A 19,220-nucleotide genomic window follows, 5' to 3' on the forward strand; every position below is an offset into this window, starting at 1 on the left:
TCTATTAGTAACACCTCCCAATTTATCCACGGGAAACCCCTGGAGAGGCAATCAGTTGGGGTGCCCAGACGGCCTGGGTAAAAATAATGATATATATATATATATATATATTTACCAATATCACCTTTTGAGATGTCTAACTAGGGTTTTTTAGGGGTGCTGAATCTATCCCAGCCATTAGTTTTGAGTAAAAATGACTCCGCAAGTCCATACAAAAACCACGTAAAAATGGTTTTATTGAACAATTACAAAACAAAACTTACTAAATCAGTTTTAAATTTAACAAACCTCATCCAACTCCCCTACATCTCCCTCACTCCTGTTATCATCCGGCTGGTTGATGTTCTGGCAAGAGTTACCATGACCGTTCCCACAAACAGAAATACGCTTGACGCCTTGCTTTAGTGTCACAGTCCCCTGCACAGCTGCAGCTGACAAACTTCAGGAGGTAGTCCAGTGCAATGGGATCTGTTGTAGGGACTGGTGCATAACCTTGTTCTCCTTGTTTCCATCCATACTCAAGGACATCCAGTGATAGACTTTGTAGCAGTAGCTAAAGTCAAAAGTTGGTTTGCTAAACCCAGAAATTGCTGATACGGTATCGCAGCCAGAGAAGCTGTGTAGGAAGATCAGGTATTTACGGTATCTCTCCGGGAGGGCCTCCCGGATCTTTCCGACATCGTAAGATGTGTCTTTAAGGTAGTTTGTGACGTCAGAAACACCAGCGATTTCAAACCGCTTGTTTGAGACTGTCTTTGGTTCACTGCAGATCTTTTTTCGACCTCACTCAGACCGTCACCACGGTCTTCCCTTGAATGAAGCCATTCTTCCGCCTATCCTCCAGAGTCAGAGGAGGACAAAGTACACAACTTCCTTACTTGAGTGAAAGTACAGATACTACTGGTCAAATATTACTCCGTTACAAGTAAAAGTTCTAAAGACCGATTTTTATTTAAGTAAGTACAGAAGTTCTTGTTTTTAAAAGTACTTATACGTAAAAAGTAAATGTCAATGCATTGTTTTATTATTGTTGCATTGTTGTGTGTAATACTTACAGTACCGTATGCCTCTGAATCTGTGCCTGCCTTCCCTCATATCAATATCACATTTACTTCCAGAGCACAGTTCCAGTAGTGGGATTGAATGTGAGATTGAATAAGTCACTCAATAACGTCCACAATGGTTTCGGACACCCAAATGGCTGCTTGGCCAAACCCAACGTTGAAAATGAAAATTAGGTTGATGTCAGAATCCAACGCCAGATTGACGTTAATCTCCAACGTTGGACAGACGGGTTGACGTCAGAAACCAACATCAGTCAAGTTCTGATGTCAACCCGACTTTCATTTCCAACCAAAATGCAACCCTTGCAACCAAAATCATCCCCTTACTTTCTACTCAAGGACCTTGACAGAAATGTAAAAAGTACGATATTTGTCTTTCAAATGTAGTGAAGTAAAAAGTTTCCATAAAAAAATTATACTCAAGTAAAGTACAGATACTCAAAAAGTGTACTAAAGTACAGTACTCAAGTAAATGTACTTTGTTGCTGTCCACCTCTGCTCGAGTCGTAATATCAACAATGTCAGGTGACTGACCTCAGGGGTTGGCTATACAACATCCAGGTGAACCAACCCCTTCCTCTTGCATGGAACGCCTCATCTGAGACCGACGCGGTAGAGCGCAGTTTTGATTACAGGAGAGACAATCTATTTTTTTACAGTCTATGGTTACAATCCGTCACGTTTTCGTGCAGGTGCTTCACGTTCCTGAGGATTGCGGTGGTTTTCTCCTCATTTAAATATCTCTACGCATCGTTGGTCCAAGGTTACCCTAAATAAATAAATCTGGCACCCAAGAATAAATAAATATGGCCTTTGCTCAGTCCTCTCTCTAAAGACTTAAGATGATGTTGTATTGAGGACGATAAATAGTTCTAAGGCACCGTCTACGTGGAGTAACTACTCTAGCAAGTGGCGAATATTCTAGACATGGTGTCACGATCGACAACTAGATCCGGCCAAGAGTGACACCAGTTTGGTTCTTTGTTGTTTTCAATCATTGATGGATTCGGGGAAATCAGTTAATACAATAAAGGTCTACATTGCAGCCATCTCCCACTTTCATGCATTAGTCGATGGTGCAAATATTGGCAAACACCCTTTGGTGTCTCAATTTCTTAAGGGTGCACACCGTTTACGGGTCCAAACCCGTCATTTCTACCTAAGGTCATTAAGCCTAGTACAGTCAGGTAATTGAGCTTGATGCTTTCCATCCAGATCCCCTTTGTTCAGATGCAGGGTTGGATAGTTTTTCCTCTATGTCTTATTAGAGCATTGCACACATACATTGAGCGTACTCATCAATTGTGGCAGTCACACACGCACGCAACTTTTTGTATGCTTTGGCAAGAAGTTTGCAGGCAAATCTGTCTAAGCAACGATCGTCTCATTGGATAGTGGAAACAATTTCACAAGCTTATGTCAACCAAAATCTACCTATGGTGATCTGGTTGCTCACTCTACCAGGAGCATGGCTACTTTCTAGGTGGCTGCTGTTTTATCTGTGGCTAAATAGACAGGGGAGGGAAAAGATACTAGTCCCTCATGACCCTGGTGGTATAAGTCATCCAAGGGAAGACCGTGGTGAGTGAGTGAGGTTGAAATAGATCGTAAGTTATGTCCATAACTATGGATCTATGAGACCGAACGATGACCGTCACAATCCCATGTCACTCGGGACGAACTGGGGCGTTCCAGGCAAGAGGAAGTGGTTGGCTCACCTGGATGTTATATAGCCAACCCCTAAGGTCAGTCACATGACATTGTTGATATGTGACCCTGGATCACAAAACCAGTCTTAAGTCGCACGGGTATATTTGTGGCAATAGCCAACAAAACATTGTATGGGTCAAAATTATCGATTTTTCTTTTATGCCAAGAATCATTAGGATATTAAGTAAAGATCATGTTCCATGAAGATATTTAGTAAATTTCCTTCCGTAAATATATAAAACATTTATTTTTGTGAGTTGATGCAGCACAATCGCCAACATAAATGGACAACTTTAAAGGAGATTTTCTCAATATTTCGATTTTTCTGCACCCTCAGATTCCAGATTTTCAAATAGTTGTATCTCGACCAAATATTGTCCTAACAAACCACACATCAATGGAAAGATTATGTGTTCAGCTTTCAGATGATGTATACATCTCAATTAAAAAAAAAAATTACCCATAAGACTGGTTTTGTGGTCCAGGGTCATATATTAGGTCTCGAGGACAGGTGGAAGAATGGCGTCATTCAAGGGAAGACCGTGGTGACAGTCATCGTTCGGTCTCATAGATCCATAGTTATGGACATAACTTGTGTTTTAAGGAGGAAATACTCAGCAATGGTGTTGACATATGAATTTACACATGGTTTGTCTTAAAGCATATTACAAACACCACAGACATATAAACAACGATTAAACACTGTAAGAAATGAATTGCTCACTGTTAGTTATTATTAGTTATGCGTTTTATGTTCACTTGGGAGTTCATTGTAAATTGTTACCGAAATATTATATGCAGAAACCAAATGTAATTAATCAATGCTAAGTGCTGAAACTCATTAATCATCAATTAATAACCCATAATCCAGCCCTGAATTGGGAACTTTTAATACTGGTACCAATTCACAGCCTAAGTAAAGCATATCAACACCAGTCTTTACCCAGAAACCCCACAGCTGACCAGGCTTATCTAGCCCAATATGCAATTGCCAACAAAGAATTCTTAATTTTTGGTGTTGTTATATTGTAGATTTCTCTTATTTGCCATTATTCGTTTGGTGTAACAATGTTTTTTTTGCAATTCTGTATGTCAACATAATAATGGCAATTAAGTACAAAATTGTACTCAAGTACATTAATTAATTGTAGAATAAAAAAATAAAAAAATAATTTTTATATATAAAAATAAGCCTGGTCTCAAACTTAAGTATTCGTAAGTAACATTTACAAAAATGTACTTTTGGTATGTTTAGACAGGTGCTAAAATATACAAAATGAACAATGTATTTTATGGTTTATCTTTTCTTTTTTTTTCTTTTTTTGAGAAAAACCACAGCATATTCATAAAATTTCTTATATGTCCCACAGCAAACAATAAATATTGGATGGCAATTAATGGTTAAAAGAAATGTTATTCATTTTAAGACTTTAAAGTGTCTGAGATTTTTAAATGAAATGTTATGATTTCAAATGAAGTAAATCAGTCCCGTGCCTTAACCTGCACTTAATTATTCTGTTATTCAATTATGCATTTAATTATCAATTATTTTCTGTACGTTTGCAAAAACGTCTCTTTCTAACAATAAATAAAATGGGAATCAGTTGTTCATGCCTGTGTGTCAGCTCAAGACCTTGCACTATCTATATATGCAAACATAAATTAATATTTTTTTCACATAAATGCAGTTATAAAACAGACAAAACGCAAATTAAAAGAAAAGAAAGACAGTAGAGATATTGGTAACGCATTTATTCTTGAGAAGGAATATAAAAAGAACAGCGGATTTGAAGGATGCGACTGGAGAAAAAGAAAAACAGGCTAATTTTGGCGTCTCAGTCTTTCCTGAGTGGCACGATCTCTTCTCGAATGCCTTCCTTGGTGATGATGCAGATCTTGAGAGCATCTCCTGTGTAGACGTCCCTCTCAGCGGCCGAGATGAAGACGTCCTTCACCAGCTGAACGGCCTTCTCCTGGCTCAGCGGGAGATGCTCCACGTTCTCCATGTTCTTGAAGCCGATCTGAGCACAAGAGGAAATAATTCAAGCCTTCAAGAAGGAACGGTAACGTTTTCATGATGAATAAGCACATTTTCCAAATACTGACATGATATACAGTGAGGAAAATAAGTATTTGAACACCCTGCTATTTTGCAAGTTCTCCCACTTGGAAATCATGGAGGGGTCTGAAATTGTCATCGTAGGTGCATGTCCACTGTGAGAGACATAATCTAAAAAAAAATATCCAGAAATCACAATATATGATTTTTTAACTATTTATTTGTATGATACAGCTGCAAATAAGTATTTGAACACCTGTCTATCAGCTAGAATTCTGACCCTCAAAGACCTGTTAGTCTTAGCCTTTAAAATGTCCACCTCCACTCCATTTATTATCCTAAATTAGATGCACCTGTTTGAGGTCGTTAGCTGCATAAAGACACCTGTCCACCCCATACAATCAGTAAGAATCCAACTACTAACATGGCCAAGACCAAAGAGCTGTCCAAAGACACTAGAGACAAAATTGTACACCTCCACAAGGCTGGAAAGGGCTACGGGTAGGGATGCACCGATCCACATTTTTTCACTTCCGATCCGATCCCGATACCTGAATTTGGATATCGGCCGATACCGATACTATTCCGATACCAGAGCTGTGTTTCTTGCTTTAATATTGTTTATTTTATATGATGCTGAAATAAACTTCTCTCAACAGGCAAGTATGATATGTACGTATGTATGCATGTATGTCCCAAAAGGCAACTTGAGGTAAGTATAAGGTCAGAAAAGGAAGTAAAAAAAACAGGAAATCCTGTTAACAGGAAAAATCCCATTCTGAAAACAAATATGCAACTGTAACTTACAGGTTTCAAATTGATTGTCATGTCAATATTTATTACATTCCCAAAATGTCAAATACTTGAGTCTTGAAATATAAGAAAAGTGCAAGTGTAAACATCTTACACACATGGTAACTCGTCTCGATGAATGCTCGATCAACATCAGCATCTTGCAAACAGACAAGCGGATTTCACCTCAAACGCGCGTCAATTTCGCTCTGGACGCGCAAATGGATTCAAAATATTCAAGCGTCCAACTAGACGCGGTAGACGCGAACTTGACGCGCTATTCGCGTTTGGTGTGAACGCACAGTAACGTGGTGCTTTTTTAAATGTTTGATTGCGTTCGTTACATTGCATTTTGCTGTCTTGCTCTGCGGTGTTTCCAGTGTGAAGTATTTTTCCACACAGAGGACGTTGTTGGCTAGTCGCAAACTGCGAAATGGATTTCCTGAGCGGGGGCGTGTCTCATAACTCTGTGTCTCATTGAGCCGCGCCTCTGTTTAGGAAATCCATTCCGCAGTTTGCAGCCAGCTAGCAGACTCGCCGGCGGGAATCACTTTTGGAGTCATTTCAGCAGACAACGTTAAAGCGCAGACATGACTCATGGATATCGGATATCTCCGCAGGTTGGATCGGGAAAATCCGATACGTGAATTACGCTGGTATCGGTCCCGATACCGATACTGGATCGGATCGGCCCCATCCCTAGCTACGGGGAAATTGCCAAGCAGCTTGGTGAAAAAAGGTCCACTGTTGGAGCAATCATTAGAAAATGGAAGAAGCTAAACATGACTGTCAATCTCCCTCGGACTGGGGCTCCATGCAAGATCTCACCTCGTGGGGTCTCAATGATCCTAAGAAAGGTGAGAAATCAGCCCAGAACTACACAGGAGGAGCTGGTCAATGACCTGAAAAGAGCTGGGACCACCGTTTCCAAGGTTACTGTTGGTAATACACTAAGACGTCATGGTTTGAAATCATGCATGGCACGGAAGGTTCCCCTGCTTAAACCAGCACATGTCAAGGCCCGTCTTAAGTTTGCCAATGACCATTTGGATGATCCAGAGGAGTCATGGGAGAAAGTCATGTGGTCAGATGAGACCAAAATAGAACTTTTTGGTCATAATTCCACTAAACGTGTTTGGAGGAAGAAGAATGATGAGTACCATCCCAAGAACACCATCCCTACTGTGAAGCATGGGGGTGGTAGCATCATGCTTTGGGGGTGTTTTTCTGCACATGGGACAGGGCGACTGCACTGTATTAAGGAGAGGATGACCGGGGCCATGTATTGCGAGATTTTGGGGAACAACCTCCTTCCCTCAGTTAGAGCATTGAAGATGGGTCGAGGCTGGGTCTTCCAACATGACCCGAAGCACACAGCCAGGATAACCAAGGAGTGGCTCTGCAAGAAGCATATCAAGGTTCTGGCGTGGCCTAGCCAGTCTCCAGACCTAAACCCAATAGAGAATCTTTGGAGGGAGCTCAAACTCCGTGTTTATCAGCGACAGCCCAGAAACCTGACTGATCTAGAGAAGATCTGTGTGGAGGAGTGGGCCAAAATCCCTCCTGCAGTGTGTGCAAACCTGGTGAAAAACTACAGGAAACGTTTGACCTCTGTAATTGCAAACAAAGGCTACTGTACCAGATATTAACATTGATTTTCTCAGGTGTTCAAATACTTATTTGCAGCTGTATCATACAAATAAATAGTTTAAAAAAATCATACATTGTGATTTCTGGATTTTTTTTTATGTCTCTCACAGTGGACATGCACCTACGATGACAATTTCAGACCCCTCCATGATTTCTAAGTGGGAGAACTTGCAAAATAGCAGGGTGTTCAAATACTTATTTTCCTCACTGTATAAACAAATGCAATTTCAATATTCCACAGCTCATTATTTAAAAATAAAAATGTCAACGCAAAAATGCTGAATTGTCCTGAAAACGATCTTCATTTTATTTAAAACAAGTCATGCCTCAAAATAGCTTGAATGTAACTCTACACCCTTTTATGAATATGCAAATTAGCCCCACCTCCACTCACTCACGGCAGATCCAATTACCTGATCCATTCATTAACACATGTTTGAAGCAGAAACTGATTCAGAAGAAGAAGAGTGAATTATACAGGCTCGTCTACAAGTCCATATATCAGAATGCTTTTTATGTATCGCTCTCTACAACGTCAGACATATGATGGTAATTAATATGATTAGCCTTTGGCTTGACTACATTATCAAACAGCTAATAATGTGTTGCTAATGTTACACAAACCATGTTCCCGTTCACATCTCAGAGTCAGACAGCTGCCTTTAAAACTCAGCGTGGTGAAAATCAAGTTTTTAATGTAGTTTATGTGTCTATGTGGTGTTTTTAATGTGCTTTCAAAATCAAAAAATGGCAAATTCATAAGTCAACACCATTGCTGAGTATTTTCTCCTTAAAACTGCAGTGAACCAAAGAGAGTTTCAAAATCAAGGTTTGAAATCGCCCAGGTTACATACATCACAAACATGTAACCAATCACATTAACGTATGGGCGGGGCTTATCGCCACTGACTCTCTATGGGTTTAAAAGCGTTTCTGTGGACGCTGAGTTTTAACTGAGATGTTGTTCAGCTGTCTGACTGAGATGTGAACGGGAACATGGTTTGTGTAACATTAGCAACACATTATTAGCTGTTTTTTAGTCAAACCAAAAGCTAATCATATTAATTACCATCATATGTCTGACGTTGCAGAGAGCGATACAAAACACACATTAGCATTCTGATACATGGACTTGTAGACGAGCCTGTGCGATTCACTCTTCCACTTCTTCTGAAGGAATATTTCCACTTCTGTAGTGTTTCCTACAGTCGAGCGAATGGATCAGGTCAATCGAGCTGCTGTGATTGAGTGGAGGCGGGGCTAATTTGCATATTCATGGATGTAGTTACATTTAAGCTATAGAGGCATAAGGAAATTATTTTAACAGAAAAAAAAAGTTAAAATGTGTTATTTTGATGATCAAAGATGAGTTTTAAGGGATAAAATTATTTACTGGAGGGAGGAAAATTGATATGACCTATTTAGGTGTTTGTAAGATTATTTATTATTGACACTTGAATAGCAGCTACAGGTCGTGAGCTATAAGAATAACAAAGTGAAGTAAACGGTAAAACTATTTGCGCTACAAACCAATGTGTTTTGTGTTACAAAACATTAACATATTATAAGAAATAGCAGTTTGCATTGAGTATTTATGTACTGTTATGTGCAGCTAAAATAACGGGAATTGACCTTTCGCAGGGAGTTTGATTGACAGACGATCTGACCAATCGTAATCTGCCATTTTTGTCCGACAAAGCGGTCAGGAGAGTTAGTAGATTAACATTGGAGGATCTGAACTTGAAAAACAGAGTGTACTGACGTCTTTCCACGGTTAAAACAACATTACTTCTTATGTTTATTCATGTTTATTTGATGCTATAAATTAATTAGAAGGAAGAGATGATCGGTTCACGAGCAGCTTTGACACATTAAAGAGCCACAAAACATTATTTATTGTTTAAATTTCTTTTAAAAATGACCAAATTTGAGAGTTGAGACTTTGTTTCATATCTAAAGTAAGCTGGTCTGTCCTGTCTGTCAGTGTGTTGTCCGTGTCCTCTCTCCTCCGCAATGTATTATTCACTGTGTGAGAACATGGTGTGTGTGAGAACATGGTGTGTGTGAGAGCGGCATGGCTTGTCGGTAACTAAAGGGGGCGGGTCTTTGCGAACGGTCAAACGAATGACACCGGAAGACTTGCTTCATTTACATGTCTGCGCCACTCTCTCTGTAAAGATCAGGTGGACACACTCGACCAGCCGTCCCTGAACGCTCTTACCTGGTTGTCCAGAAGAGGCTGCAGCATTGCACTCGCTGATCCTCCTGCTTTATAACAGTCTCTCTGGTACGAACCGACTGGATCAAAACTATAAACGGCACCTCGACCTGGAATGAAAAAAAAACAGACTGGCTATTGAAAGACAATCCCGTTTATTAAGGCAAAAGCATTGTTTTTCATACACCGGCCAATTTTGTGATTTTGGCCTGATTTGGCTTTTCATAACATGTTGTTTCAGACTAGTGGAAGTAAAACATCCAAAATACACTTTTATGTAATATTATCTATTTGCATCTGTAAATTTCAATGTTTGAGTCAGAAATCTCCACTTTAGCGGCACTTACACACACCAGACTTTACAGTTTTATTCTCATCTGTATTCTGGAGGTTCATTCATACTGTATATCATTCCCCTGATTTATAGAACATTTACTCCTAAAAACATGGTGAAGATGTATTTGTTTTCTGGCTGTTGACAGAACTTTCTGAAAAATAAGTGAAGGTCCAAAATCCGCTCTGTAAAAACCTTTAACTGGAACAAAATCAAATTGATCCTGGCTTTATCCAATGCGCAGATTTGGGTTTAGGAAATCTATGCAAGCTAGTGCATATTTAATTATTTAATGCCTCATTTGTATATTCAAACATAACATAGCAGAATCTTGTAATACAAAATAATGTATGCAATACTTAATGTAATAAATCAAATAAGACATTTTTTACCCTATTCCCCTGAGGCGTCTTGCCTTGAAAAAACGGTAACACTTTACAATAAGGTTCATTAGTTAACATTAGTTAATGTATTTACTAACAATGAGCAATACATTTGTTACAGTATTTATTAATCTGTGATAATGTTAGTTAATAAAAATACAGCAGTTCATGTTAGTTCACAGTGCATTAACTAATGCTAACAAATACAACCTTTGATTTTAAAGGGATAGTTCACTTTGAAATTAAATTTTGGTATGTTTTAGCTTATTAGCAATTCCCCATCGTCCAAATTAGCCTAAGACATGAAACGAGCGGTTTGTGTGAGAAAACGAACAGTATTTATATCGTTTTTACCTCTTATACACAGCCACGTCCAAGTGATCTGAGGGCGCGGGCGCATCCTGGTGTGTGACGTGTGCGCAGACTGGTGCATAGATATATACACTAGATGTCGCCTTGTCTACGGCAGTTCATTGGAATGAATGTCTTTAAGGCGACATCTAGTGTATATATCTATGCACACGTCACACACCAGGATGCGCGCGCGCCCTCAGATCACTTGGACGTGGCTGTGTATAAGAGGTAAAAACGATATAAATACTGTTTGTTTTCTCACACAAACCGCTCGTTTCATGTCTTAGGCCATCAATGTGTACTTACGATGGGGAATTGTTTAATTTGGACGATGGGGAATTGTTTTAATTTGGACTCTGTGCATGCTCTTTGAGGTGGTGACCATAGACCTGCATTATATGACTGACAGACAAGAACGGTTTGACCTAAAAATATCAAAATTGAAACTACTGCGGAAAAAAAGACGCCTACATCTTGGATGCCCTTGAGGTAAGCTAAAACATACCAAAATTTAATTTCAAAGTGAACTATCCCTTTAATAACGTATTAGTAAATGTTGAAATTAATATTAACCAAGATTAATTAATGCTGTAGAAGTATTGTTCATTCTTAGTTCATGTTAACTAAGGTATTTACTAATGTTAACTAATGAAGCTTATTGTGAAGTGTTACCAATAAAAGAGTGTATAATAAACTCAATCACACATTTCGGAGCCTGAGAAAGACAAGCTTTGACAAGCTTCGACCCGCTGACACACACTCACCCTCCTCATCCAGACCCCCGATGATGTTGTACACGTAGTAAGGGAAGAAACGCCGGCCGTACAGAATGGTGGACAGCATGGCTGCGATGGCTCCACTGGTCATGCCCTTATTATTGGAGTGCTTGTACATCTATACAGGAAAGAAACATTACAACTGTTAGTGCCGTACTGTTAGTGCTGACTGAACATGATCTGACCAGAACATACTATGACATTTTCCATTTTCCTTTCTAGGTTGTGTTTGTCAAACGCACCTTCAGTCTCGCCTCGATGATTTTGGTTAGCGTCAAGCAGTCGCCATGGAAACCACTGCAGCCAATCACTGTAGTGTCTGTCCTGTGTGGGAATGAACGAGAGATCGGGTTCAGCCATCTGATCTTTATCTTGAAACTCTCTATAGAGTTACAGCTCAATCAAAGCACTGGAAGTCACATGTTGTCGCTGTCGGGCGGGAACCTTGTATCTCCGTATTTCGTGTGTTTTTTTCCCCATAAATCATTACTAATGGTCATCCTTTATGTCTGTCTGTGGGTTTTGCAAATATTTAACCAATGAAAAGAATTAAAAAGAGCTTGTGACTAAACCTTGTAACTCCATTGGATCCTCGAACTGTCAGTCAAACCTCATAGCTCCGCCCACTTCTATCGTGAATGAAGTGCTGTGTGAAATTCTCAGAAATGTCTTATAACTCCATATGAGCTTAATTTTGATAATATAATGCCACATGCAAGTGTCTGACCACATATAAAGCCACAATATCAACTTTGACAATGCAGTATTTAATTATTGTATAAATACTGGGTTTTGAAAAGTAGCATTTTTGGAGATGCGAGTTTTCCGCACAACAGCGACGATAAAGGAATATTTCACTATATATATTTGCTTCCTAAAGGGAGTGTAATCAATCAGTGTCACTAGTTTAACACTATGTTGATTTGTATTTTGAAGCTTTATTGAAACATCTCAGATAACTTCAGTAGAGTCTGAAGGTTTGTTTGCTTGGTTAACAAAGATAGATTCAAACATGTCATGTTCACAGATGTATCCACATGGCATTCGTCATTCCTTGATTAGCTTTAATTAAATGACTGTATTTTATTTTACTGTGCAATAAAGTGTGGTTAAAAATACTGATGTATAGGCTATACAGAAAGTGACATTAAATATGATCAGAAAGCTAATACAGATTGTGTTCTGTGTGAGAGATTCGTGTGCTGACTCACAGTTTGTAGCATTTGGGGGAGTCTCTGCTGTGGATGCTGTACCCCTCACTCAAACGCGTGTCCGACGCCACGAGAGCGAAGTCTTCACCCGCCACCGCCAGCACGGTCCTGAGGAGAGATTCAGCCAAACACACAGGGTTTAACGCCACAGAGTTACACTCTTTAACATTTATAGTAAGGAGGAAAGACAGGTACAGAAAAATATCCATATTTAAAACTTTATAATTTGGCGTAAGTGGATTTGCGTACGGCCGTCTGCCGTTATTTTAGTCGCTAAAGTTTTAAATATGGATATTTTTCTTACACGAATGCATCGCTTCACTTCAGAAGGTCTTTATTAACCCCTGGAGAGCCGTTTCAAGCACTTTTATCACGGATCGATGCGCTTTGATGGACTTCCAAAGACAGACACCCATTCACTGCCATTATCAAGCTTGGAAGAGTCAGGACATTTTTTAACATAACTCTGATTGTATTTGTCTGAAAGAAGAAAGTCATATACACCTCGGATGACTTCAGGGTGAGTAAATCATGGGCTAATTTTCTTTTTTGGGTGAACTATCCCTTTAAAGCTGTAGTCCGTAACTTTTGGTGCTCTAGCGGTTCATAAACAAAACTGCGTGAGTCTTGCGGAAGAACATTGTGCTCAGAGCTACTTCTCTCAGTTTATGACTATGGGCAACTGTGCGACCCGAACCAGTCTAAAATAGTCCCAATATAAACACTTATTATAGTTATAGCCTATAACTTATAGGTGTACCTTAGTGATTTAGGATAAAGCAAAAACACGGTTTGGAAAATGGATTCATGACGTACTCGTTCATTATATACATTCTGGAAAAAAAAAAAAGTTATGGACTGCAGCTTTTATACATTTATTATTGTGTGCGCGTGTCATTAATAAATGACTAATTACTGTAATTTAGATACTTTTCCCTTAATTACAATTACTTCTGATGTAATTGCACTAAATAGACTATAGAACCGTTTTATATAAAGCAATAGGGGATTTAACATCAAAATCTGATCATGTTAAAATGTGTGTTTTAATGTAACTTTCTCTCTTTAAAGGGTTAGTTCACCCAAAAATGAAAATTAGCCTATGTCATCTTTCTGAAGCGTCAAAGTGGTAGCTGTGTCGAGTGTCAATGAAGGGACAGAAATCTCTCAGATTTCATTAAAGAATATCTTCATTTGTGTTTCAAAGATGAGTGAAAGACTTACGGGTTTGAATCGACATGAGAGTAATTAAATGATGACAGACATACATTTTTGGATGAACTATCCCTTTAAATATTTTTGGTTAGTTCAAGAATAATGTATACAATTTAATATTATTTATCTGAAAGAATTAAAAGTGCTGCAGTTTCATGTCTACCCTTGTATTGATCAACTGGTCGAGGTTGATATGGGATGATAAGTAATGCAATAGCTACATTTCAGAAAGAGAACAGTAATCTACTTACACTGTTGATTAGCAGCTAGTAATTAAGTTAATTAATTAGGTTTTTAGAGAAACGTATCCAACACTGTATGTATGTGTGAGTATATGTATATCCCATAATAATAATTCGTATTTCACCAATGAAATGAATCTACAGAAATCAGGCCGCAACATCACTTCACCATGAAATGTACATATCATATCATTAGTGCAGATATCAGCAGTTTTGACTAATATTTGTGACTATGAGAAAGTGTAAATCTGTTGCTTTTATTGTCCGTCAAATGCGGCAGTTTTGATAGTGAAAGTAAAAAAACACACACGCTTCATACCAACTTATTATTTACCATTACGACTGAATTTAACTACAGAATGCCAAGCTTAATATATGAATAAAATAACAGAATAAGGAATCGCTAAACAGACTTAATGAAGAGTGTGTAAGAGGAGTTGTGCAGTGAAGTGAACTGTCATGATCGGCGCGCGAGGAAGAGGAAGATGAGGCAGAACATCCTTCTTACCCTCCGTTGAAAGCATAAGGAGAGAATTTATGCTCCACTGGACCAGAGTAGTGATAATCCTTCATCTTTCCATTATCACCATAAGCTTGAGAAGAAATCATGATGAAGCTCCCTCACAAAAACTCGCTGTATCACCGCAATATGGCCACCGGAAGTTGACAGGTCCTGGTTTCCTGTGCGCTTACGTCACAGAGTTTGTAGTCACATGCTAGCTAGCTCATAGCGCCGTCTGCTGATAGCCTCGATTATTCACAGGTGCTGCTGTGTAATTTGAAGCATATGTCAAATGTTTTCATTATAATTGTTTAGTCAGTTGTTTATAACCTATTGATACGTAAAACAAGTTCCCAGTGTCTTTCATTGCGCTCAAGTTCAAAGGGACAAGAAAATTATAGGCTACCCTTGTCAAAAAATCCTATTGGAATGAGTGAATGAATGAATAAATGAACTTATGAGTACAGGTATCTAGTGGCTACACCATAGTTTTATAGATGATTTTCTTTATTTATTTAAAATAACTAGTAACTGGACTGGTTGGTGTGAACGGGGTAATTATTATTAACTAACAAAAGACACACATATCTGCTATCAATATTCATAAAGTAAACAATTAAAACATTTGTTGCGCCTTTTGTAACTAATAGGGCTTACATCAGTATATTTAGAGAATTCCCAGTGAAGGAAAAGCCCTAAACGGAGAACCACTTATAGCTATAGGCTAAATAAATAGAGTAGCCTAACGTTAAATACAGGCTAGCCTACATTGTAAACCTGCACAAACAAGCAGATTATATTGCATTTGAGATGTTTTGATTCTTAAATAAAAAAACAAATATTACAACGAAATATATTTTTTTACCTACATATAATGTTATCTTTTTCACTCTCAAAAAGAAAGGTACAAAAGCTGTCATAGGGCTAATAGCTAATAGCTACCATTTAGGTACTAATATGCACCCTTTATGGGTAAATAAGATACAAAGGTGTACTTTTTGAAAGGGTTTAGGTGCAGAAATAAATCTATATTTCTACATTTTAATAAATGGATGTATCTGTAATTATTCATGTTCATTTGGTTGGTTAATGATTGTTTTATAGGTTATTTATGTTTTTTTTTTTTTTTACTTCAGTCACTCCAGCCTGTTCTGTTCAGCGTGTTTAAGTGTAATAATAACTTGATTCAAAGGGATAGTTCACCCAAAAAATTCATGTTCTGTCGTCATTTACTCACCCTCATGTCAATCCAAACCCGTGAGGCTTTCGTTCATCTTCAGAACACAAATGAAGATCTTTTTGATAAAATCAGAGATTTCTGTCCCTTCATTGACAGCTAAAGAGATCGTAAAACGAATCCATATGAATTGAGCGGTTTAGTCCAAATTTTCCATAAGAGACTCGATCGCTTTATATGATGAACAGATTTAATTTAGTCTTTTATTCACATGAACATTGATCAGCGAACATAACACAGACGATCAACCAACTTTGACGCGCTAGGAAAAAACTCATTGGTTCTCGCTGCAGCTCAAACGTGCTGCGTAACACTAGGATGAATCTCATTGGTTCTCACTTGTCAAGCGAACATGCTTGAGCTTCCGTTTACCACAACTGATGTGTGAGTTGATGAATGTTTATATGTGAATAAAAGCCTAAATTCAATCTGTTCATCATATAAAGTGATGGAGTCTCTTCAGAACATTTGGACTAAACCGCTCAATTCATATGGATTAGTTTTATGATCTCTTTATTAACTTTTTGTTGCGTCAAAGTGTTAGTAGCGTATCTGTCAATGGAGGGACAGAAATCTCTCATATTTCATTAAAAATATCTTAATTTGTGTTCCGAAGATGAACGAAAGTCTCACGGGTTGAGGGTGAGTAAATGATGACAGAATTAAAAATGTAACATTACAATCATTAATCCAAGGTAATTAATCCAGTAATACAAATAATCATAAAATCTTTATTTATATTATCCAGAGTGAAAAGATCTCCATTGTAACGACTTTAACTTGCCCATTTATTTATTAGTCTACTAGGCTGACATAAATGAAAAGATCAAACAAGATTTCTCAACATTTCTGAGGGGAAAAATATTGAACCAATCACAAAAGACATGGGAGTAATGGAAAAAAATATGAGATGGGACGGGAAATTATGTCAATGCTTTTGTGTTTTCTGCCAAATGTTTTGCGTTCCTCAGATAAATTTTACGTTCACTCGCAAAACTTTTGCAAGTTCTTTGCAAGCGAACGCAAAGTTTCTCCGGGGAACGCAATACATTTGGGAGAAAACACAAAAGCATTGACATAATTTCCCGTCCCATCTCATATTTTTTTCCATTACAATGTCCCTTGTATTTTGTGATTGGTTCAATATTTTTTTCCATTTCATATTTTTTTCATCACCATCCCTTCATGTTGCTTCATGTTGTGGTATCATGCCAAGAGAATGTCTCAGAGAAACTGACACTTAACAGACACATTCGTTTAAAACAACAAACAAAAACACAAGCAGAAGCATTTATAATCAAAGGAAGATGCCATCCCAAATTATAATCGAATAGATCAACACGCAGAACACGTCTTTGTTGTAAGATAAAGAAGGCTATATGTTATTAGTGACTTGTGAAAAGTTCCTAGTTATCAGTTATCAGTTCCTAGAAATGTGCATTGTAAGTACTAATGAAAACATCCATATTTCATCATTAGCACAGTGAATGACGTTGGGTGTGATGGACACCTGCAGGGCTTCTCTCTCACACGGGCCCCACCTCACGCTCGGGTCGGCCCTGCCCGCAGGCACCTGTGCTCTTTCAGAACCGGTCTGTCCAGGGAGTGTGCTTGTGAAGTGGTGAAGCTTCCTGAGTCATTCGAACATTCAGACTGTAAATTAGCTCATGTCTCTACACTGTAAAACATGATATGATCAGTAAGGTATGACAACATATGGTTTTACATTGCTTTACCTCATCAAAATAAGTTAAGCAATTTTCTACTTTTTTCACAAGTCAGTTTAATTGTTATTTAAGAAGTTATTTAAGTTGAAATGACTTACCCAATGCCTCACCCTTTCCCACACCCTCCAATGCACCCCGTAAAATCGTCACTTCTGATTCACGGGGATCAGACAGCACTGTCTTTTCTTCATGGACAGATGAAAAGGGCGGACTTATGATTTCCCTCAAATTATTCTGATTACAGGACTTAATGATCACACCCTTTGATTCATGCAAAGACTGCAAACATCACTAAATTAGGCCTATTAGACAATAGTACATGTACAGAAAGCATGAGCAAGATTGTATAGTTAGAAGGTTTTACAAGCCAGTCACGTTTGTTCATTCACACAGTGCATCTGTTTTTACACAGACTGTATATTTTAGGGAGAGCTGAAACAAAGCTGAAACACACCAAGCACGATAACTATAACCATAAAGATAGTAAAAATTGTTCTAAATATAAAATAATAACAGTTCACACCACAACTGTAACCAGGGTTCCCACACCTTTGTTAACTTCAAATTCAAGGACCTTTCAAGGACTTTCCAGGTCCACTACCACATTAAGTCCTTGATTTTGAAGGTATTGGACCTGGAAAGTCCTTGAAAGGTCCTTGAATTTGAAGTTAACAAAGGTGTGGGAACTCATTTCAAGTGAGAGCAAGGTTACATCTTGTTACCTTGTAAGATACATTGTTACAGTTTTGCGTGCGTGAACGTAATGGCAACGTACAACACAAAGTATACCTCACGCGGGAAACACTTAACGTAACGCGTAAATGCGCGCAATTACTGTAAATCAAGCAAGCTGTAGTATGCATAGGCCACGAGGTGTTGGCGAAATAACACATTAGCGGACCGGAGGGAATAATATGGATTTTTTTTCCAGAAAACTTCTTGCTTCTAAGTGCTTTCAAGGACCTGTATCTGTGTGTGTTTATTTTCAAGAACTTTCCACTTTCCATTTTTATTTTATTTTTTCAGATTCACAAACTTTCTAGTATTTCCAGGACCCCTGCCCTGTATAACGATGACGGCGCAGAGAAATCGTTGAATCTCTTTCAGAACGATTTTTTCCAGCTGATGAATGATAAAAACATTGACAGCCAATCAGAATCAATCCTGCTTTAAAGAGTTTTTGAGCATTTAAAGAGGCAGAACTGCAGCTTGTGCGTTTTATAAACAGATCAATATATATTTGCTGGTGTGGACACTATTATAGTTATTATCGTTATAGTTCTTGGTGTGAATAGGCCTTTAGGAAGACCTGCAGTCTTTTTTATTTTATTTTATTGTTTTTCATACCAATGCCATTTCACCAGTTCAGTAACACTTTATTTTGCTGGTACCTTTTGAACTAACTCTCATTAGAGTTTTAGTAGACTGTCTGCTTAATATCTGCTTACACTTTATTTTGATGCTCAACAACAAATATTATACTGACTATAAGTAAATTTGCAAATACGGTATACTAACCCTAACAGTCTACTGATACTCTACTAACACTCTAATGAGAGTTAGTCATGTAGGTGTAACGTTACAGTCAACAGAATGTGTTAAAGGGACCATCAAAATAATGTGAAACCACCAGTTCTTCTAAATTAACCCTTTTTTAAATTACATTTTAATAATCTAAAGAACCTTTGTTTGAGAAGGTTCTATGGATGTTAAATGTTCTTCATGGAACCATCAATGCCAATAAGA

At 38.1% G+C, this 19,220-nt stretch overlaps 1 protein-coding gene across 1 annotated transcript; it reads right to left on the reverse strand.

Moving 5' to 3' along the window:
• Nucleotides 1-4,511: 4,511 nt before the first annotated feature.
• Nucleotides 4,512-14,693, reverse strand: psmb1 (proteasome 20S subunit beta 1). Its single transcript, XM_084092264.1, has 6 exons — nucleotides 14,517-14,693; nucleotides 12,552-12,659; nucleotides 11,583-11,664; nucleotides 11,329-11,458; nucleotides 9,497-9,603; nucleotides 4,512-4,795 (listed from the first exon to the last, which is right to left on the reverse strand). Exons 1-6 carry the CDS (start codon nucleotides 14,615-14,617, stop codon nucleotides 4,610-4,612), a joined length of 714 nt encoding a protein of 237 aa, XP_083948390.1. The 5' UTR covers nucleotides 14,618-14,693; the 3' UTR covers nucleotides 4,512-4,609.
• Nucleotides 14,694-19,220: the final 4,527 nt, after the last annotated feature.

Source organism: Abramis brama (assembly GCF_963993115.1).
Source record: "Abramis brama genome assembly, chromosome: 19".
Lineage (NCBI taxonomy): Eukaryota > Metazoa > Chordata > Actinopteri > Cypriniformes > Leuciscidae > Abramis > Abramis brama.

Excerpts from the sequence above, each read along its gene's own strand:
- psmb1 (XM_084092264.1), bottom strand. The coding sequence starts at position 14,617 with ATGATTTCTTCTCAAGCTTATGGTGATAATGGAAAGATGAAGGATTAT. Across the intron at positions 12,660-14,516 it reads CCTTATGCTTTCAACGGAGG|GACCGTGCTGGCGGTGGCGG; the intron begins GTAAGAAGGATG and ends ATCTCTCCTCAG. Across the intron at positions 11,665-12,551 it reads TCCCCCAAATGCTACAAACT|GACAGACACTACAGTGATTG; the intron begins GTGAGTCAGCAC and ends ATTCCCACACAG.